General features: G+C 52.8%; 1 protein-coding gene across 2 annotated transcripts; it reads right to left on the bottom strand.

Annotated features, from left to right (window-relative positions):
- Nucleotides 1–1,798: 1,798 nt before the first annotated feature.
- Nucleotides 1,799–11,462, bottom strand: FHL1 (four and a half LIM domains 1; the record flags this gene model as incomplete). 2 transcript variants are annotated; one of them, XM_080624397.1, is made up of 6 exons in its annotated part: nucleotides 1,799–1,956; nucleotides 2,697–2,883; nucleotides 3,339–3,508; nucleotides 3,944–4,121; nucleotides 4,682–4,863; nucleotides 11,402–11,462. In XM_080624397.1, 6 exons carry the CDS (start codon nucleotides 11,421–11,423, stop codon nucleotides 1,799–1,801), a joined length of 897 nt encoding a protein of 298 aa, XP_080480523.1. The 2 variants fall into 2 exon arrangements, with proteins under 2 accessions (XP_080480523.1, XP_080480522.1); XM_080624396.1 differs by having other exon boundaries at nucleotides 1,799–1,953; nucleotides 11,402–11,423.
- Nucleotides 11,463–22,520: the final 11,058 nt, after the last annotated feature.

A 22,520-nucleotide genomic window follows, 5' to 3' on the forward strand; every position in this document is an offset into this window, starting at 1 on the left:
CCTCACTGAGCCTTCTTACTCTCTCTTTGCTCCTCTGAGTGCAGTAGAACTGTTTTAGCCTTTAGAGCAGTGCCTTAGGTAAAAGGACAGATGTATTTTTGTACGATAGCTGTTTCCTCTGGCAGAGACAATCATTCTAACAACAAAGATGCTGGGATTTTTCTCTGTGCTGATACTGTTTGTTGTCTGTTACAGCTCTGTGTAAATACATGCACCCTGTTAAATAAACTTTGCAGTTGAACTATGCTTTATTTCTTTAGTGCTAAATGTTACCTCACTAGGAGTCTCCAATCCCTGCCTTGGGATGTGCCCTGGTAAATACACTGCAGCATCCCAAAACTAGCAGTAGCCTCTTTGGTGATTGTGTTTGTGTGGTTGGGAAGTTATTTGTCCTAACAAACACCTCTGGACCTTGCTGTGTTTGCACATGCTGAGAGCATGGTCATAACTTGAGCTCTTTAACTTGCTTTTCACTGCAAGCTCTTGCCTTTCACTTGCAGCACCAACCTGTAAGGCTGTTTGTCCAACAGTGACCATCAAGAATACAGCAAGGTGCTGCCTTGTTTTCTTGCAAGGACTCTCTGTTTCTGGTAGGTGCTTGTGAACAAAAGGGGATGAAGAACTGGAGCAGCATCCAGTTGATGAGTATTTCTGTATTTCATTACTGTGGAAAAAACCTCATCCTTAGCCAGTGTTGAAGGGCAGTAAATCTGTGCATGGACAGTCCCAGCGCATATGTTCTCCAAAGGGCTTTTTCACACAGGCTGTTCCTGGCAGATGGTCCCGTGTCAGTTATATATTCAGAAGATAAGTATATGGAAATTGGTGCTTTGGTTCTCAGCTCTTTAAGGGTGCTATGGTGCAACAGCTGACTCTTGACTTTGCCAGTATCAATGCATGAGACTCGATTTCAATAGCTCAGCCCCAAGAGGTGTCAACTGTGTAAGTGGAAAACCAGTTTTCGAGACTGCAGGACTCCAAGCAGGCACAAGTCTCATGTTTATTAAATCATAAACCATACACTGATAGGAGAGCTATCATCATCTGAGCTATTTTAAAGGCATTTCTGAAATGCATGTGCATTTTGGTGGAAAGATTTCCTTTGTGTTAATGGATTAAGAATTGTAGCTGGACAGCCTCATTTAAACAAGGATATAAAAAAGCTGAGGAGTAAAACTTGGGGGCAAACCATGCAGAAAGCAAGACTAAAACAAGTTGATGGAAACTCAACTACAGCTAAATCATATTGCCAAAACATCGTTATATGTAAGGTGAAGCCGTTCCATACACGTGCTGCAGTAGCTAAGCTAAGGGATTCATTATTGATCTGCTATTAATGATGTGATGTATGTAACGTGTTAATGCATGTATGTGATGTACTTGTAAAAGCATCATAATCATCATCTCTGAGCCAAGGTGCAACCTTTACATCTCTGTTTCTGAACTGCATGCCTTGTCAAACCCACTTCATTTCAGTGCCAAGCTTAAACATTCAGCGGGCAACTTTAAAACCAGCTTTGTTCTAATTTAAGCCACACACAGGTTATGTAGTGTGTGGATTGCTAAATCTACCAGCATTTCAAGTCTTTACACTACGAGTTACTTAGAAACAAGGTTAGATCTTTGCAGTGCTTCATGCTTTTATACTGCAGGAGCTTCAAAAGTCAAACCCAGGCTATTGAGGCTACTTTAGTTTTTATACTAAAATGGAATAAGTTTAAATGCTTAACATGCAAAAACCTCCTTTTGCAGGCCTGGTTTGGAAAGCAGGGCTCTAAACTCTGTTCTAGGCTGCTCCTTACAGTCGTTTGGGACACTCAGCACAGTAAATCTTTCCGTTATGGCGAACAAAGCGCTTGTTGGCCAGGCCACGGGCACACTTTGTGCATTTGAAACAGTAATCGTGCCAGGACTCATCTTCGTAGTTAACCACACTGGTTCCTCTTCCAAATCCTGCTAGGAGAGAAAACAATTATAGGACGGCGATAGTAGTAGTTCCCATGGCTGGGATCGCCCACCAAGCAACAACTCCCATTCTAACTGCATCCCATGCTCCTGCAGTCTCACAACCTGTATTTGTGTGCCGAAAGTAGTAGCCAAAATTGCACAGGAACTACACTGTTGGCTGCTCAGTGTCACTGCTCTTAGTAGCTTAAGACTTGTGGGGTTCATTTCTACAATAAGCCTTTCCCCTTGGATCCTTTCTCCAGGGAATGGTCAAGCCGAAGGAAGGATTAAGATATAAAGCAAGGAGCAGTTGGGCAGAACATCCTGCTCGGGTGGTACGGGCTCAGACTAGAATGTAAGTGTCATGGGACTGGCAGGAGAGGCAGCCCCACGTTTCAGGGCTGAGCTTTGTAATCCAGTAAAATACATGGGAAGAGAAGCAAATGTCACTTTGGGGCAATAAAACACTGCATTTGTAGACATAAGGTTCCCAGACTGGTATAGATGGAACCATTCTAGATGGGGAAGTTCTGAAGGAGATAAAGTTGAGGCATGCAAAGGGTGAAGAGCTCAGTCACCAATTCAGTTTCCATCCAGCAAGAAGCACACAGCTTAGCATTAGATCACATGTGAATTGCTGGGATTGTGCCTGGGGTACTGGACCTACTTCTGGTGTGAGCAGCTCTGTGCGGATCCCTGTTCCAACCTCAAGCCCCCACTGCCTTCAAGCTCCATTTACTCCAGCATACCTGTGATAGGGTTCTTGCAGCCAGCACACTTCTTGGCAACACATTCCTTGTAGCATTCGACACAGTAGAACTCATCCTCTACAGCCGTGAAGCGCTTCCCACCCAGTTGCCTCTTGCAGTTGGAGCAAATGAAACACTCGGAATGCCAAGGCTGTTCCTGGTAAGTGAGGCCTCCAGAAGTGATGGGCTAGGGGTCAAAGAGCAGGGATGGGTTTAGAGGTGGCAGGGAGGAAGAGAGATGATGCTGGAGGGGTTTCATGAAAGTTAAACAATGCAGCACAATGGAGTTCCTTTGGCCTGAAATCCTGCAGTCTTCCAATACCTAAAAGGGCTACAGGAAACCTGGAAAGGGGCTTTGGACAGGCAAGGGGAATGGCTTTAACCTGCCAGAGGGGAGACTGAGATGAGCTCTTAGGCAGAAGCTCTTCCCTGTGAGGGTGCTGAGGCGCTGACACAGGGTGCCCAGAGAAGCTGTGTCTCCCTGCTCAGATAGTGCACTGCACAAGGACCATTAGCTTGCACCAGGATCTCAAGGAAGGAACATCAGCATTGGTACATCTGCCTCCCGTTCTACTCTCCCAGCTTCCAGAAGACCCAGGACAGCGAGTTCCGGCATTGCCTTTGCAGAGGGGCCGGACTTACATTCTTGCATTTAGCACAGGTCTTGGCAAACTTGTTCTCGTGGCAGGAGACGCAGTAGAAGTCATCACCCTTGGGGAAGAAGCTCCCGGATCCGATCACTTTCTTGCACTGGCTGCAGGTGAAGCAGTCCTTGTGCCAGACCATCTTCTTGTACTCAACGTTTTGGTCTCCTACAACAGACAGAGGTAACTCATTACATGGGATTTCAGGCTTGTGGCTAACTCCCCCCCCATGCGGTGACGTACCCATAGGCAAGACCTGGCCATACGGATTCCACTGTAATGCAGATAAGGGATGAGCTGTTAATTTCTGTACCTTGTAGGTTCACTTGCCATGTTCATCAGACAGGAGCCTGAGAAGAGGCCCTGATTTACAGAGCAAAGCTTTTGGTACTACATGGTTTAAGACTAATTGCTAAGGTGAGCTCTCTACATGAGGGTTAACTGCAACGCAGCCTTTCAGCACTTGAGTAAAATGGACAAAGGAGAGCCACACTGAGAACTTGCCCCATGGGGTGGTGCTCCAGCCTTCCCCCTTGATGCCCATACCCCCAGCTGCAGCTGCCACAGCCCTAGAGCAGTTACACCCCATCCCAGCACCAGTACCTGCAATAATAGGCTTGAAGCAGCCCTTACACTTGGGTGCATCCTCATTGGTGGTGCAGTCGCCACACCAAACCTTGTTGTTCTCCCTTAGCATGAAGGGCTCATCCACCAGGGACTTGTAGCACTTGACGCAGCGGAAACAAGTGTCGTGCCAGTACCGGTTCTTGAAGTGCAGCTCCTGGGATGGACAGAGGTGCAGGGAGCAATAAGCACTTCTCACTCACTGGGCAGCCCTAAAGCCATCAGCCTCAGCACCTGAGCACAGCTGCATTCAGTGCTTGGAGCTGCAAGCAGTTAAAGGGACATTGAACCAAACTCACAACAGTCACATTGACTGTGGGCTTTCAGGGTAGCAAAAGATGCTTCAAACCAACAGCTTTGAGGCTGCAGGTTCTGTAAGTGGGGGCTCCTCTGGTTGTCACATTCCCTCTAGCTCAGGTGTACGTTGTTATTGCCATAAGCATGAAGCAATAAATGATTGGCAAACAGACAGCAATCAGCCCCTTGCTTCCCAAGCGCTTTGCCCAGAGATGGGTTTTCTACGCATCCTGTACAGGCTGGGTTGCCTGCAGGGCTCTGCTCAGGATGTGGCTGAATTGAGATTCTGAAATGAGCTTGGCCTTGAGCACCCGTATTACAGAGTGCCAGTTCATGGCCCAATCGGGGGGGGACTCACCCGAGGACACAGAAGCTCTCAACCAGAGAGGAGGCTCATCAGCATCCCCATCTCCTTCTCACCTTGGAGTCAGCACCGATGGGTTTCTTGCACTCGATGCAGGTGTTGGCACAGATCTTGTCGAAGCACTTGACGCAGCAGTGCCGGCCCTCCTTCTGCACGTACTTCTTCCCCTGCAGCGAGTCGCGGCAGTAGAAGCAGTCGAAGCGCTCAGACATGGTGCCCACGGTGTAACTGCCAGGCCCTGCAGGAGGAACCAGCATGAACCCAAGCACTGAAACCCCGATAACTGCTCCGGCTTCCCGGCTCTGTGCACATCAGGAGTATCAGGAAGGTGGCTCAGCAGTGAGCGGGTGATGGGGTCAGGCTCCTCGAGAGCTTGGTGGTAGAGAAAGCAGCAGTGATGGGGCAATTGTTGTATCAGCTCAATGTCTTATAGCACACAATACAGGGAAGCACCTTGTGCCCTCCTCCTGCACCAGCACTGGGGGCTGCTGGCTGTACCACTTATATCCTCACTCCTCTCCTCTGCTGCAGTTGCTTTTGTGCAGGTGTTTCCCCTCACCTTAAATACATTATCACAAGCACTATCACCATCACCACCAGTGGTGGGGCCAACTCAGAGCCTGGCACTGGCTCCACTGGACAAGGGAGTTCTGGCAGCTTCACCCAGGAGCCACAGCTGTAGCCCTCCCGTTACCAAAACCTTGCCACACAAACCCCATGCAACACATCAGTAACACAAATCCCATCAGTTCCCTTAATAGGCATACAAGGTACAAAATACCTGTCTACAGAGGCAGGGTGAATGCTGTGGCCAAGGAGAGCAAAGTCCCACATGAGCCCTTCCCCATCACCTTCTGCAGAGGAAGGATACCAGACGCGTTTATTGTCCTATATGACATCAAGCAGGGATGATGATACCCAACCACTCCATAGCAAGAGCCACCTGGTTCATCATGGCCAGACCCACTGCAGCCCCAGCTCTGTAGTCTGTGTGCAGAAATCCCCCCGGCCATGAGCACAGCAGGATAGGTCCCATGTTCCCAGCTGCAGCCCTCCAAGGCCTCTGGTGCTGGAGAATTGTGCACCTTCCAGCTGCCTCTTTAACCAGGCTTTCACATAGAGTCAAGACCAACGAACAAGAACAGGCCTCCCCCTCCATCGAATCAACCAGGTTGGAAAAGACCTTTAAGATCAACCATTCCCCAGCACTGCCAAGGCCACCACTAACCCATGGCACTGAGCCATCAGGTCCTCCCGAGCCTTCTCTTCTCCACACTGAACCCCCCAGGTCCCTCAGCCCTTCCCCATCACACTGTGCTCCAGGCCCTGCACCAGCTCCGTTCCCTTCTCTGGCCCCGCTCCAGCCCCTCAATGTCTCTCTTGCAGTGAGGAGCTCAGAGCTGAACACAGGATTCAAGGTGCAGCCTCACCAGTGCCCAGCACAGGGGCACAATCCCTGCCCTGGCCCTGCTGCTGCACTGGTGCTGATCCAGGCCAGGATGCTGGTGGCTTCCTGGCTGCCTGGGCACAAGCTGCTCGTGTTCAACTCCATCAGTCAGCACCCCCAGGTCCTTTTCCACTGGGAAAAAGCCTCACTCAGGCCATCCCCACCAAGCCCTGGAGTTTAGAGGCTGCTTTGCTGTTCATAGCAGAGCTCAGCAGCACAACAGCCAGGCTGCTGCAAGCGCCAGCACATCACCCTTATTAACAGGAACAGGGCATGAGGGTCTTGGGGTACACTGCTCCTGCCTGTGCCCACAGCACAAGAAGGTCAGTGGGACCCTGTTGGGCTCCCCCTTAGCCACAGAGGATGCTGTGTCGTTACAGCACAAGGACCTGCTCACACCGCTTTCTCCTACTGCCCGTATCAGCAACCCTGGGTCCACCACCAAGTGCATGGCCCAGCCTGGCAGGAGGAGAAATCCCCATGCTGGCATGAGGACCATTGCTGCTGCCCCCGAGGAGCAGTGCACATCAAACCCCACAGGTCCCCACCAGCGAGACCTGAGGGTGGCTGCTGCCTTCACCTCCTTTGCCAACCCAAGGCTTCTTCCCTTTGAGCTGGCAGCACCACGAGCAGCCCTGACACAGCCGCAGGCAAAGCCCAGGGCAGTGCCTGCCTGCAAGTGGATGCTTTGCTGTTATTTCAGCACCATTCTGCCCCGTGTCAGGGCTCAGGAAGCTGCCGATGGGCACTGGAAGATGCTGGGGCAGGAGATGCCCCTCACACTGTTCCTTTGCATGTAAAATCCAGGAGTCACCTCCCTTCCTTGTCACCCTTCCAATAGCACCAGGCCAGAACAAGTTGGAGCGCTCCAGAAGGCAGGGCAGTCCTGGAGCATCGCATCGCATCACACAGGGCGGCTGCAGCAGAGGCGAGGACCGGGATCCCATCCTGAACCTCCCGGGAGCCGGCTGGAGGCTGAGGAGTTGCACTGCATGGGGACCGAGGTCAGGAGATGGCCACGTCCTGCTGCCAGCCTCCAGCGAGGGCTGTGTTGGTACCAGTTCAAGCCACAAACAAACAGCTGGGAAACATGGAAACTATGCAGGGCCCCAGCAAGCAGGGGGGGCTTTATTTAGCAGCAATGCAGTTGCACAGAGCCCAGGGCGCATGGCATCGAAACGCTCCTGCTCTCAGGTTTAGGGTTGCTCTCAACCAGAACACATAGTCGAGAACACATGGCTCGGGGGGTAACATAACCCTGTGTCCCCATGGAATGCCTCCTGCACTAAAGTGAGACCCACATTTATCACAGCAGTGCCATAGACAAGTGAGCACTGGGACTGGCAGCCACGCACACAGAGCTGCTGCTGCCTCCTGCCATCTCCCGCACCAAAGTGCCCCTTTCATCACACATAGGCCATGGAATTCATTTGCTTCCAGTTTTCCCCAGGAGCTTTCTGCCCTCAGCAGTGGCATTCCTGAGCCAGACCCGGGAAAGGCACCTCTATGCCCTTGTCTGCAATGCAGATGCACTGATCAGTGCCCATTCAATGCGCTGGCTGCTCAATCTCTGCTCACCCATTCCATGCCCAGAGCATCTCCTACAACCCTCCCATGGGAACAGCCCACCCAGAGAATGGGGCACAAGGGCCACAAAAGCTGATGCTCTGGCCCCTTCACCTCGGTGGCGCAGCCACGCTACAGCAACAGAGCTTGGAGTTCAGGGTGAGCCCTGACCAAACCAGCCCCCGAAGCACTGCACCTTTGTGCTTCTGTTCACAGCCGTGTGCTTGAAACAAGCCCAGTGCACTCCGCTGGGGCAGCTTGGAAGCTGTTTGGCTGTAGCATCACACCCAGACCCACAGTGCCTCTGAGCTGACAGCCTGGTCCAGAGGCTCTTGTTTAACCCCAGGAGAATCACGTGCCCTGGGGACATGCACTGACCCAAACCCCATTTCGGCTTCACTCTGGAGCCACAGGATGGGATTTAGAACACAAAGGAAAGGTAAGGACAGACTGGAACTGCTCCACAACCCCCTGGCACTGCTCAAGGCCAGGTTGGACACAGGGGCTTGGAGCAAGCTGCTCCAGTGGAAGGGGTCCCTGCCTGTGGCAGGGGATGGAGCTGGAGGAGCTTTGAGGTCCCTTCCAACCCAAACCATTCCATGATCCATGCACAGGGGAGCTGGGGAGAGGGGTAAGTGGGGTATGTGCCCATCCTTACACAGCCTAAAGGACCCTCAATAAGAACAAGAGCTCAAGAGAAACCCAGCAATGCTCCCACAAGAGAATCCCCCTTTAGCAAGGTGTCCCTGTGCCACCAGCCCTGGCAGGGTGCTCTCTAAATGCAGCTCCCTGATGGCTCTGGCTGCAGCTGGAGGGGGCCAGGCAGACCGGTGGCCTTCTCGAGTGTCAGGGTATTTGGCACAAAGACCCATTGGAATCCAAACCCTCTCATTTACCTGACCACAGAGGGGCCCCGTTTGCCATTTGCCCCCAGGGAGCATCTGCTGCTTTCCACCATGCAGCTCCTCACAACCCATTCCTTCCATCTTCCAGACACTGGGGCTCCATTGGCTTCCATGCACCCCAGGTTACACTGGCACCGTGCTGTGGAGCAGTCACAGGTCAGGGCTGCCCCTACACCCCGCAGCACAGCAAGCTTTGGGATGCAGTGTGAGGTGTCCCTGCCCATGGCACTGGGGTTGGAGCTGGATGGTCTTAAGGTCCTTTCCAGCCCAAACTGTTCTATGATGCTATGATTCTATGTAAAGGGTACAGACCTGAGAAGTGCCACCCCACTAAAGCTATCGCATTAACACACGGCCCTGCCTCTCCCGTCGCCCCTGCGCTGGGTCCTCCCCGTTCAGCTGCATCCCACAAGGCAGCATCTCAGTGGTTTGCACAAGAAGTGAAACCGAAGCACTCAGCAAAGGGAGCTGAAGCGGAGCTGATAAGCAAAGCACTTAGCAGGGGATATGTGTTAATGTCCCTGGGGAATATGGCTAAATGGGATAAGCCACTAAGGAAGAGCTTGAAGCAGGGATCTAAAAACAACCAGGGAAACTGGAACTTAACCTTAACGGATGATTCTGCCACTTCAGAAGCCGAAGCTGCTCCCTCTGCCCTACACACAACTGCATCCTCTGGCAATGTGGAAGGAAAGGAGAGATGTGCTCTTTGACTCTCCATCAGTTTTCTTTTCCTCAGCAGACTGAGCACATGCATCCCATGCGGATCCAGACACCTACTTCAGCTCAGGACCTGGCACCCCCGCTCTGTCCTAGCGTTCCTCTGTGCATGCTTTGCTATAAATACCAGGGAATACCCTTAAAAGAAGGGTCTCCTTCATCCAAGACAGGAGGTGCCACCCCAGCCTGCACCTCAAGGTCATTGGCACAACAAGCGTTTGCAATGCCAAAGGAAAGGAAGCAATGATGTGCCGGGAGGGCTGTCAGTGCTGCTCTCCCATTGCCAGGCTGGGGCACGTGTGGGGCTCACTCTATAATGAGTCTGTTGATAACATGGAAGTTTCTTTATATAGAGCAAGAAGAGCTCCAAGCTTCTCAGACGGGCCCCAAAGCCATTCCCCAGGGTCTCATTGCCACAGTGTCTGAGCGCTTTCTCCTGCTGAGGAGGACTCAACCCCGGCACAGCGCCTGCTCTAACTTGGTGGCAGCAGCACTTCAACTGCAGCATCTGCTCTGGAGACAAAGGGTCCAACACAGGAGGGACGTGGAGCTGTTGGAATGAGGCCAGAGGAGGCCATGGAGATGCTGCAAGGGCTGGAGCAGCTCTGCTCTGGAGCCAGGCTGAGAGAGCTGGGCTGGGTCAGCCTGGAGAAGAGAAGGCTCCTGAAGGGGAGACCTCAGAGCAGCTCCAGTGCCTAAAGGGGCTGCAGGAAACCTGGAGAGGGGCTTGGGACAAGGGCCTGTAGGGACAGGCCAAGGGGAATGGCTTGAACCTGCCCGAGGGGAGACTGAGATGAGCTCTTAGGCAGAAGCTCTTCCCTGTGAGGGTGCTGAGGCGCTGGCCCAGGGTGCCCAGAGAAGCTGTGGCTGCCCCATCCCTGGCAGTGTTCAAGGCCAGGTTGGACACAGAGGCTTGGAGCAAGCTGCTCCAGTGGAAGGGGTCCCTGCCCGTGGCAGGGGTTGGAGCTGGAGGAGCTTTGAGATCCCTTCCAACCCAAACCAGGCTGGGATTCTATGGGGACACTTATTCTGTATTGCAGCACAACACCAAACCCACAGGTCCTTGCCCAGAAAATGCTCCACTAAGGAAGATGAGAAGGAAATCAAAGATACAGCTGGGATGTTTTACTCAGAAACGTGTCTTGCTTAATGCCCATCTGTGTCACACAAAGCCCAGGCAGCTCCATGCCATCGCGCTCTTGCCTTGTTCTGGGAGGCTGAGTGTGAAGTTAAACAGCACATTGTGACTTTCCTCCCTAGTTCTAAAGAGTCTCTATGTTCCCAACCACATCCCAGGAGCATCCCTGTCCCCTGGCTCCTGCTGTGCCCGAGCTTGGTTCGATGCCCACAGGAGCTGTGTCCCAGACTCGACACCTTCTCCCCTGGAGCATCCACCCCTTGGGCTACATCTCACCAAGAGATGTGATGGCCCTGTACAAGGTCCCTTGTGCTGTAGGACTGTAAATGCATGCTGGACACACACACACACACAGGGTTAGCTCCTAAGAATCAGATAAGCTGCTATAAACCCCCCAAGAGCTTTCCATTGTCTGCAATTGCAGGGCTAGAGGAGATTAGGCAGGGCTGGAAGACACAACACACCCTGTGCCATGGGGATGCTCTCGAGATTCCAATCAATGTTAATGGGAAGGAAAAGTGAACACTTTCCTATTTGTGGGGAGGGTCAGGCTGTTTTATCTACAAGACAAAGGGGGAGCAAGCACAATCTTCCCACCAGAGAAGGACAAAGCACCTGGACTTCTGCAGGGCCCCCTTTGCTATGGGTTTCCCCTCCTCACTGCAATCACTGCTGTAGCAAGCCTGCTGCAAGGAGCATCACCCTGGTTTTCACCTATAGCCTTCCTCAAAGACCAGCTGAGCCCCAGCCTAACAGCAGCAAATACAAAAGCGCTTAATACCTGATGCACTTCACAGCATAAATGGGGCCGGCCACCACCACCGTGCTCCCAGCACCAGTCCCCACACTGGTTAGAAGCCCATTTGCCATCATTCGGTCAAGCTGAAATCACCGAGGCTGGAGCCTGGAATCAAGCTCTTTCTCTGGTGCAGGAGCCTGTTAGCAAACCCTTCCTGCCCGTGTAGCAGGGGTCCAGGTAGCTCTCCCACCTCCCCTTTACCTGTGTGCCTGTGGAAAGCCATGATGAGGAGCCCAAAGTCACCAGCAGCCCCTTAGGTAACAGAGTTCCCAGTCTCTTGGGCTGATGAGGAGCTGCCCCCCTTTGATAACATACATGTAAAGGGAGGCTATTAATACGGACGGGACTCCTAGCAGATGTCCACTCCCCTCCACAGAGATCACAACCTTAATCCCCCTTGAAAATTCTTACCATTTTAGGTGATCCAAGGGAGAAGAATAGGACCCAGAGACCTCTAGGTCTCCGTAGGCCACATGTAAATACCTGCCCAGCTACTCAGCACCCAAATTAGTCGCAAAGGCAGAGTGCGCCTGAGGAACCTGACCCTGCGCTAGTGCTATTTGGCCTTGGCCTTAGAGCTAGATTGTGTCTCAAAACAGTCCTGAGCTGAATTACAGCCCCAGTGTTAGTTCTGCACTGCCATTGCTGAAGGGAAGAGGTGGATCACAGCCCCATGGGAGCTGGAAGGGCTGCACTCCAAGCAGAGTGTGGGTTGTACCCCTGGGGATGCAGCTGGCAGCCCATAGGGGTACCAGAAGACAAGTTCATGGATGGGTTCAATGTGCTCCCAAGACGAGGGTCACACTGAGGTTTTACTGCCACTGAAACCACCATCCCTGCTCCTCCTTCAGCTTTTCCCCTAAGGAAGCACAAGGCATCAGTAGTTCAAAGTGAGCAATTGGAAAGCGGGGTTTCATGGTTAAGGATGCTCCCCAACATCTAACACTACGGAAGGGCTCATTCCCTAGCACGTGGCTTATAGAGGACACCGGCTGGTGTCTCCCAAGTGCCCACAAACCTCCCTGGCAGACCCCAGCTCCAACCAACCCATCTATCTGCACCGGGTTGAGGCCAGGAGCTCTGGTTGAGGGCTCCCTTGGGGATGCAGCAGCTCCGGGTTATGCAATTGGAGGCGAGGCGCGCTCAGGGCCGGGGGCCAGGGACACCCAGCTGCTAATCCTGCCTCGACACTGACTCACTGCACAGCCATGGGAAAGTCACTCACCTCCCTCACAGCCACTGGGAAGAGCCAATGTTTATCATTCCTCCCAGCGAGCCCATCGCCGTGGTGTCCGGCCTCCAAGCAGCAAACGGCATCTCCATCCCTGCGACAGCCAGGAACCGGGAGCATCGCCCCTTCCCATCACTGGTCCTGGGAGCTCCAGCCCCAGCACTGGGCTCCGTGGTGCCCTGGGCTCCCAGGTATCACACACACAACATCAGCATCTCCACCATGGCTTGGAGAAAGCCACACTTAACAGCATGGATCTACTCGGGCAGCAGATTGAGGCTGGGAAACGTGCTAAGTTACCAGCACACCGAAACCCTTTGGCTAGGAAACACCCAGTGTTGCTCTGCCCCAGCTCATCTATAAACTCCAGCAAATTGTTTGCATAATTCAGTTGGTAACAGGAGCCCTCACAACTGGTGCTTTCCTGTGCTAATCTCAGTGTAGCATTCAGACATGAGTTCAGTTTTGGCAACGCACGCGGCGCTTGCACCTTTAACCGTTCTCATTCCTTTCCAGCTCCCTACACAAAGCTCTGGCACCCTTCCCACCCCCAGTCACTTCCTACTTCCCCCAGAACACCCTCGTGTTCCCATTAGAAACACTCTCCTTTTCTCCCCATCCCAAAAGGCCGAATAGCTCTGCAGTGCCATGGCAGCAGCTGCCACGTCCCACCAATCCCAGCCCAGCAGTGGTCTGGAAGCACTGCAGAGGCATGCGGAGAGCAGGGATGGACACTTGGCCACCAAAGCGTTTCACATGCACAGATGCACATGGGTTTGCAGCACGGGATGGAGACAGCACAGCCGAAAGCAGGAGGAAGACTCAGCCCTGCTGATGCCCGTGAAGCTTCACCATGGATCAACATGGGAAGCACTGCATGGCACAGCTCACTTGTGATTTCCCAGTGCAGGCTGCAGGGAAAAGGGCGTTTTGTTTGAATCTGTGGCCTCCTGGGCCAGCACAGCAGGAATGGGCTGAGGAATGACTGAGAGGATAAGGCTGCTTTTAGCTGCATGAGCTTGGGCAATTCCCATCTCCTTCCCAAACCTCTCTGTCCACACAAGCCAAGTGCCTGCAAGGTAGAGCACGAGTGCCAAGGAGGGACATTGTTGCCCTGTGAGCAAACTGCTCTAATGGAAGGTGTCCCTATCCGTGGCAGGGGTTGGAGCTGGATGAGCTTTGAGGTCCCTTCCATGAAACAAAGGATGTCAGCCCTGGCTGAGCCCTTCTCTGCTACGCAGGCACCATGCACCCACAGCTCCCATAAGAATGGGTGCTGCAGACACGCTGAGTGCACAGCAGTAACGCAGGCTTGGGCTTTCATGTCTTCGAACCTGCCCTATAGATTCTGAGGACTCCAGGGAGCAGGTCTGGACACACTGAGCCCACCACAGGGGTCTGAGTGCAGAGCAGCATGGCTGGGCCATAGTGTCATCCGCCTGGATAGACAAATGATTCACATTGTGGTTTCCAGAGTATTTTCTTGCCCCAACAATCCTGCCAGAAAAGGCCTGGGAGTCTCAGCTTGCTCACACATCCTGCTGTCACTCAAGGGGCACAAGGTCCTAAATAGAGCCCATAGAACCCAGGCATTGATGCACTATTAGTCACCGTCATCAAAGAAAGCAGCAGTAAACAGGAGCAGGAGGGGAGCACCTGCCCAGCTCTTGGGGTAACGCTGTGCCTCCTGTGCCCATGCACCCTGCTCAGCAAAGCCCAGTAACCCTGCACAGAAACACACACTGGCCATTCCCTCTAACGGGGAATGTTTTATGGGCTCCCCACTATACAAAGCCCTGTGTTGCTGCTCCCCACCTTGCCATGCTCTTATTCTGGCTTGAGGTTGCTGCTGCCGTAGCACAGGGCTGTGATTTGCAGCATGCATGCAGTTAGACCTCCACATACAGATGCTCACCCCTTCTTTCTTTTCAAGTAACAGCACAGAAGATGCTTCTTATGTGTTTAGTTTAAGTTGACATCTATGTTGGGTTGCATGTGATATTCTCCCATAGAGAGCAACTGAATGCAGACCCCCATTACATTTCCCTTGGCTCTTCTGAGGCAGAAACTAAACACAATAAACTTTTCTCCTTTTTATAACATAAGGACAGAGTTTGCAGGAAGCCAACCAAGAAGCAGCAGAGGTAAGAGGAGAGAGGACACCCAGGCCTTTCAAGCAGAGTTCAGTTCAAAACTGGACAGTTTCTATTTGAAGTATCACAAAACTGCTTCACAAGACTCAGCCCTGGCTCTGTTCTCCTGTTCTGCACACAGGGATGAGCCTACACACACCTGAAGCATCCTGCAGGCACTCACATGAGCCCAAGGCAGAGATCCCCTGCTTCACATTGCACTTGATGATCTGAAAGGTCTTTTCCAACCCATGATTCACACAGGGTGTACCCACATCCAGAGCAAAACCAGCAAGGGCATCACTGCAGTGACAGAGGGGACAAAGAGCAGCCATCGGGCAACGCAACGGTCTCAGAGGGATGGTGGGGAAGGAAATGGGCAGCACATGGCAAAGGCACACAGGGAGCTTTCCATTCCTCCCTGTTTCCACAGCTGGGTCACATCAGTGTGCTGAGGGAAGAAGGGGAAGCTTTAGGGTCAGCTCCGGAGGCAGGGATAGAGGAACTGGGAATGGATTTCTAAGGAAGCAGACACAGGCTGTGTAGCCCTTCATGAACTCAGGTATAGTGGGAGTAGACACAAAAGAGGGGAAATAAAGCAGGATAAGAAGAGACAAGGGTGAGGGTATAGAAATGGACAGGAAAGGATGGTCAAGAGAGACCCGAGCTGGAAATAAAGACACCTGGAAAGCAGCAAACCGGGAAGAGACCCGAACAGGGTTGTTCCCATCTGCCTCCATCCCCAGGCTGGCGCGGTCCCAGCACTATTCCCACGGCAGCTCCCGGTTTATTCCCCTGCTGCCATCTGCGCTGCCCTGCACACACGCTCCCGGCTGGGGCCTCTTCCCATCACCTGTTGCCGAGGTGGCAGAGCCCTGCCTGTGCTGACAGCGGTGACACAAAGGCCTCGGGGACCAGCGGTGCATAAATCAAGAGCTGCTTTCTAGACCCAAGGCTTTGCTGAGGTCCTGGCCCCGCTCCTGCCTGTGTCAGGGTGGGGAACAGGAGCTGCACGGGCACCGCAGAGATACAGACAGGGCTGGCTTTGAATCGACAGCACAAGGAAGTCCGTTTGCTCCTGCTCCCTCCTCCCCGTGGCTCTTTGCTGTACTACAGATAAGATGCCAAGACTATCTTCCAGCAGGAAGGATGCTGAGAGCCTGCTGCGGTCCCTGCCATTACATTTGGACCTTCAGTACAAGCTCAGAAAGGGACAGGCCCAAAAGGCTGAAGATTTCTTTTAAAGTCTCTTAGAAAGACAAATGTATTCGCCTGAAATGCACTGGGTTAAAACCGGGCCATGCTTCAGCTCAGTCTCCCATATCCTAGTGCCTTGGCTCACTGTGCAGACAGCGAATTGGGAGGCTCTGCAGCCTGCCTACAGCACCCCTGACACGAACTGCACAGGTCTGAATGTGCCTGGACACCAGCCAACCCCTAAGGGGACGCTCAGGCTTCCTTTGTTCCTCTAGGGAGGAAGATCCACATTGCACTGCCAAGACTGGTCTGATCCAGATGCTTTGTAAGAGCATCAAGCCCATAACTGGGTTAAAAAGCCTCAAAACACAGCCTTCACCTCGTCCTTCCTGCAGCCTTACGGATGCACCACACACAGATCCACCCAGCAGAGCAAAGCAGCCCCAATGCACCACAGCCAGATGTGAAGTCCTCCTCAGAGGTCACCTGCCATGAGAAGAGCAGAAATGAGCTGGTTCTTGCCCGTTCAAGGGTTTGCCAGTCACAGCTCTGCCCCCACGGCTCAGCCCTGGCTTCAGAGGTCAGGAAAGCAACTTAAGTCCCTGTCAAACAAATACCGCAGCGATCCCAGGCAGGCAGCATGGCAGCCTTCCCCAGGACGGATGAGGTCTGAACACTCATAGCACTATAATCCCACCATGCCCACACAATAAAAGTTCATGTCAGGGCTTCACCAAGTTGTGAGTGAGCCAGCACTGGAATGATGTGTTCCCCAGCCTCCACTACACTCCTCATTGCTTTCAATGGCTTCCCATAGAGCAGCTGGCTGAGTGATGCTCTCAGTGATGCTAAACGGCTTACTGAGGAGAGCACAAAAAGAGGTTCAGCTGTTAGCTTGCATCTGGGTCATTCACCTTCCCTGGAAATCTGCTCACCACAAGTCAGAAACTAGCAGCTACCTAGGCATCAGCTACAACACACTTGCTCTCCAGCATCCCCACATGGGTTTCCTGCAGCCCTGCCATCCTCCTGCCTTCATTCAACAGGGCCTGACAGCAAGATTCCCAAGGTGGGTGCTATGTGCTATGCCCAAGATCTTCCTACAAAGGCTGGGAATGCTTTTGGAGTGATGTTTCCTAGCAAAACACCCTGTTTCTGGGAAGCTGCAGGGCAGATGGTGCTGCAGATCTCATTCCTTTGCCCACACAGCGCAGTGGGTCAAGCCAAAACCCCACACAAGCAATGCTCTGCAAGGCCAAGGAAGTGCTCCCCTTAAAGAGCTTTATCCCCATGGGAGGAGGAAAAGGGGCTGTTTGTGGATGGGCTGGGATTCAGGCAAAGCATCCTCCAGAAACTCATCATGTGGGATACACCGAGGATAGGAAACCAGCTCGGGCGGTCAGAGAAGGGTAAAGCAAAAGCTTCACAGCAAAGGGATGGGCAGAAGCACCTGCCTGGCTACGGGCAAAGAGGGGCCATGGCTCCAATGAGAAGGACATGCCCTTCCGAGCACTGTCATGCTGGTTGGGAAGACTCCCTGCCATCCAGCACAGCATCAAAGCACTGCCTGCACTTGGCACAGGCCACAGGGCCATGTCCTGAGCAGTGATTTATTGCTGACAGGAGCCAGCCCTGGCACATGGGTTTAGCAGGACAACGAGCCCATTCCCCTGGCCAAGGGACGGTCGTCTCAAGCAACATTAGCTCTTGGCTATGTGCACCTTCACTTGTTAGACAGTGCTGGGGGCTGCGAGGACCAGATCACCCTTGTTATGTAGCCACGTTAAAAATAGCCCATCCCAAAGCCCCCCGGTGCATACCCCTGTGTCTGTCTCAGCTCCAGGAGCCGAAGGAGATCAGCTTGCAGGGCTGACGGGTATTTTTGGGTGCTCTGACTAATTGTCAGCACATATGCTGGGCATTCTGTACAAGGAAAATCAAAGCTGCAAAGTCCCCTGCAGTGAGGCCTGGGGGGTTGGATTAGTCACTGAAGTTATCCTCAGAGACCTCTGCTTTAGGAGGGTTTGATTTTAACTCCAGTTTAAGTGTGTTTTAACATGAAAGAAGGGGGCAACTTCCTCACAATGAAGGTTCAGCCAGGCTGAACAACAGCAAGGGCAGCAGAAGTGAAAACCCTTTGCCTTGGAGTGGCTTCAAACCCACAACTGCTCTTTTGGCACCACATCACATGGGCATTGACTGGCCATGCTCCAGGACAAGGCAAGGAGAAGACACACACCAGAGCAGGGTGACGAGACCCACAGGAACCACTCACTTGTGAGATGGAGCTGGTTTTGCTCTGTTCAAACTGATGCCATTTAACTTCCCCCTTTGCTCAGGCTTCATAGAACCATGGAATAGTTAGGGTTGGAAAGGACCTTAAGGTCATCCAGTTCCAACTCCCCTGCCATGGGCAGGGACACCTCACACTAAACCATGCCACCCAAGGCTCTGTCCAACCTGGCCTTGAACACCACCAGGGATGGAGCATTCACAACCTCCCTGGGCAACCCATTCCAGTGCCTCACCACCCTCTCAGTAAAGAATTTCTTCCTTAGATCCAATCTAAACTTCCCCTGTTTCAGTTTGAACCCGTTACCCCTTGTCCTGTCACTACAGTCCCTGATGAAGAGTCCATCCCCAGCATCCTTATGGGCCGCCTTTCAGATACTGGAAGCTGCTCTGAGGTCTCCATGCAGCCTTCTCTTCTCCAGGCTTAGTCTATGGCAGAGTTGACTTCAGCCACCATCCATGTTGATGCTTTGCAAATCAGCCCATCAAGCCTCTACTTAAAGCCCTGCTCATCTCACAGCCACACTGCTCAGCCAGGCTCTTTTCCTCTCTCCTTTTGCATTGGAAACCACTCACACCGATCCCACTGAACTTGCCTTGGTTGCCCTTTCCCAAACTGGCCTTCAGTGTGGGGACGGGTACCTCAGTGCCCCGAAAGGGGCAGAGGTCGGGTGGCTCTTACAGGTTCATTTGCCACCAAAAGGAGTGGTTGATTTTAAAAGGTTCATTTTAAACCTTTATTTTAAGGTTTGGGTTTTTTTGCTGCTGCTTCACCAATTTGGGCACCTCAAAGAGCGCTTCACTCCCGCACCAGCTGAAGCCAGCCCTCATCCACCTCAGTTTCCCTGCACTTCAGACAGCAAATAAAGCAACACCTCCACAGCAGAATCACAGGACCATTGGTGTTGGAAGGGACCTCGAGATCATCCAGTCCAATGCCCCTGCTAAGGCAGGGCCATGCAGAGCAGGGCACACAGGAACGTCTCCAGAGAGGCACACAACACCCTGGGACAAACCCACATCTCCCCACCACCAGGCATGGTCTGCGGCCCCCTCTGCCTTTCAGTCCAGAAGCTGTCCTGATGCTTTGAGCCCCATTGCTGCCTCACCACTGCTCCACACACTTGTGCTTTCCCCTTTCTCTGGTGCTCATCAAACCTTGGCCTTTCCATCCAGCAGAAGCCCTGCACCAAGAGCACACATTTCATGGTGATGAGAGCTCTCTGAAGCCTCCACCAGTGCTTTCTGCAGGTTCTCACCCCCGAGCTGCTCAGCAAATCCCACTGAGGATAAATGCTGTCAATTCAATTCCTAATAACAGCATTAAAACGGAGGAGCCATTTCTTGGGAGTCAGGGATGATGCTTTCAAAGTGCCTGTGTGGTACACGGATGGAAAGCTCATTTTGCATAAAGGAATAAGGATTCTGGGTCCCCCTGGAAATCATGTGGGATCAGAGCAGGGTGAGGACTACACCGCAAAGCATTTGCCATGGGGTCAGTTGGAAAACACTGATTCAAATGTGAAAACCAGAAAATGAACCAATCTCCTCAAGTCTTTCATCAGGGTCAGGATTCGGTTTCGGCCAAAACCAGAGAGACCCAGCCCAGAACAGCATTCTGGGCCCTGCTCTGCTTTATGGCATAGAGTCATGGAATGGTTTGGGTTGGAAAGGATCTTAAGATCACCAAATCCATCCCCAGACCCATCCTTAACATCCATCCCCGACATCCATCCCTAGATCCATCCTTAACCTCCATCCCCCTGCCATGGGCAGGGACCCCTTCCACTAGAGCAGCTTGCTCCAAGCCCCTGTGTCCAACCTGGCCTTGAACACTGCCAGGGATGGGGCAGCCACAGCTTCTCTGGGCACCCTGTGCCAGCGCCTCAGCACCCTCACAGGGAAGAGCTTCTGCCTTAGATCCAGTCTAAACATCCCCTGTTTCAGTTTGAGCCCATCACCTCTTGTCCTATCACTACAGTTCCTAATGAAGAGCCCCTCTCCAGCATGCTTGCAGGCTCCCACATCCCACCTGAGTGTCCTCATCTGCACAGATAAAGTCTATGGGCAGGTTTTGAAGAGGGAGGCAGGGGAATTCTCCTCCCACCCTAGTTTTCGGGTATCCCAGCAAATCCCGAGTTGCTCGGGTGTCTTGGAAATGCTGGGATCAGTAAACTTGGCAAGAGACCGCCTGGAGCAAGGCAGGATGGGGAGTGGAGGTTACTTAAGCTGCCAAATTGAATCTGCCTTTCATTTGCTGAAACAGCAAATACCTTCATCCCCCACCTCCATAGGGCCAGGCCAGGGTGTGGGGAGGCAGGAGAAGGTCCCTCTCCTGTCCCATGCTCCCACCGAGGGTCTCCCAGCAGCACACCACAGCATCTCCATCAGGGAGCAATGGGCACAGGCTATGGGCTGTTACATTTGGCACCCGCAGGCTTCAGAGTATGAAAAACCACTTAGAAGAGTGCTTGGTTTTAAGAACAGAAATAAACCAACTGGAGCTGGTACGGGCACGGAGGGGTTTGATTAATCCATCCTCTGCAACGTGGCTCCAGGCCCAAGAAATGATTCTGCTTTCTTTTTCAAGACAATAAACGCAGGGACAAGAAGTCACAGTCTGCAAAGAGAAACAGCCCTTCCCAATACAACTGCTGCTTGCTGTCAAGCTACCGTCCAAAGCAAGCTGTTAGAGGCTCGGCCCCATGTAACAGAAAAGCAGTGCTAATTGCACACAAGAGCCAGAGAAAGCTGTCAGAAAGCTAAAGCAGATGTAAAACAGTGGCTTTCAACCCAGTTTGTGCAGCCGAGAGCCCACAATCACCCGCGTCCCTCTGGGAATGCTGCAGGACAATGGGGAAAGGGTGAGGTTTCCAAATCAGTGAGGACTTTTCCTGCAATAGTAAGGGCTGCCCCTTGGATAACGTTGCACCCCTTGAGCTGAACTCTCTTCCCAACTGTGCTAACGCAAGGCTGGTAGCAAGCCTTGCAGCAGAAGCCTTGCCTGCTTTGTGCCAGCGCTGAGCAAGGATAGGCTTGGTCCTGGCCAAGTCCAAGCTGTGGAAATCACAGCAGTGTTTTTAGTTACCCAGAAACAGCCAAAAAGCAAACACGCCTCGATACCAAGTAGGTGGAGCATTGGGGTGGGGATAGGCTGCTAGCGAGGACATGGGGGAATGGTTGGAATCAGTGATCTTAAAGGTCCCAGTTAATCCTATGGGGAGAAGAGACATTGCAGACCTGCAGGGACGTCTGTCCCACTCCCAAACACCAACATCCACTGCTTCACCACACTGGAAAGGAGCTGGAAGAAATCCATCCCTAGGCCTGGCAGGACTTGCAAGAACAGCCACAAATCACCCCATGCTTGTAAAACCATAATAAAAGACTTCCAAAATACCCCTGCTGCTGAAACCAGTGCCCTTTATATAGACACAGCCTCCATCCCTTGCTCCAGAAAGCCATGAGTCAAGCACCTCAGTATTCCCCACAATCCCAGCACAGGGAGAGGTTTCTGAGCTAAGAGAACCTCTGCAGCACTTTAACCCAGCCCTAGGGCTCTCCAGCCCATGGTCCCATCAGGAATGTCATCACCACTTCCAGGAATTATCAAAGCCCACGCTCAGCAGCCAGCCTCTCGCAGCATCCCCTGCATGATCTCGTTTACAAGGCAAAAGCTCATCTCCCACAGCATCCAGATGTCATTGGAGCAGACATTGCCGGCGCTGGCTCCCTTTCCATCCGGCTGCTCCAGCTCAGCACCGCCACTGCTCAGAGGATGAGCTCATCCCTATTTCAGGTTGAACTTGCCCTTGGCAATCTCCCTGGTAACCAAAACAAATTCCTCGTTAGTTTAGAACGGATTTATTGGTTGTTTGCTTCAGTGTCTGGTGAAGTACACAGAGAGCTTCACCGCATCCCAGCGCCGACACTGCCTGGGGGCGAGAATGGGGGCAGCGCCTACAGGCAGTGCTGTGGAGATGGGCTCTGCTAGGGCAGAGGGAAAGCTGGCTTCAGGCCTCACCCCAGCAAGGTGAAAGTGGCAAAAGGAGGCTGAAGGCATGGTCTTTACTCACACACAGCACAGGAGACCCTGCATGGCAGCCCCCTGCCATCCCAAACACCAGTATAGGCTCCTCCAGCACATCACGACAACCAGAGAGGTGCTGTTTGCAATCCTCTCCAGCCAGCATGAGGTATTGGGAGGGTCTGACACTACCCTATCCACTGACATCAGCCTTCATCAGCTTCACCTCACATGACAGGACTATGAGGACAGTTATAGGGCTTGCTGCCTGCTTATGCTCTTGGCCAGGAATTTCCTCGCATTCATCATCACACACATCATCATGAAGGGCACTGAGAAGCCAGGGAAGCACGACCAACCCCAGGGTCTTTGCCTGCTCTGATCTGCAACGTGCAGAGTCCTTGAAAGAGCTCAGTTTTCTGTCCCACCTAGACCCGAGGC

Source organism: Psittacula echo (assembly GCF_963264785.1).
Source record: "Psittacula echo genome assembly, chromosome: 8".
NCBI classification, from domain to species: Eukaryota; Metazoa; Chordata; class Aves; order Psittaciformes; family Psittacidae; genus Psittacula; species Psittacula echo.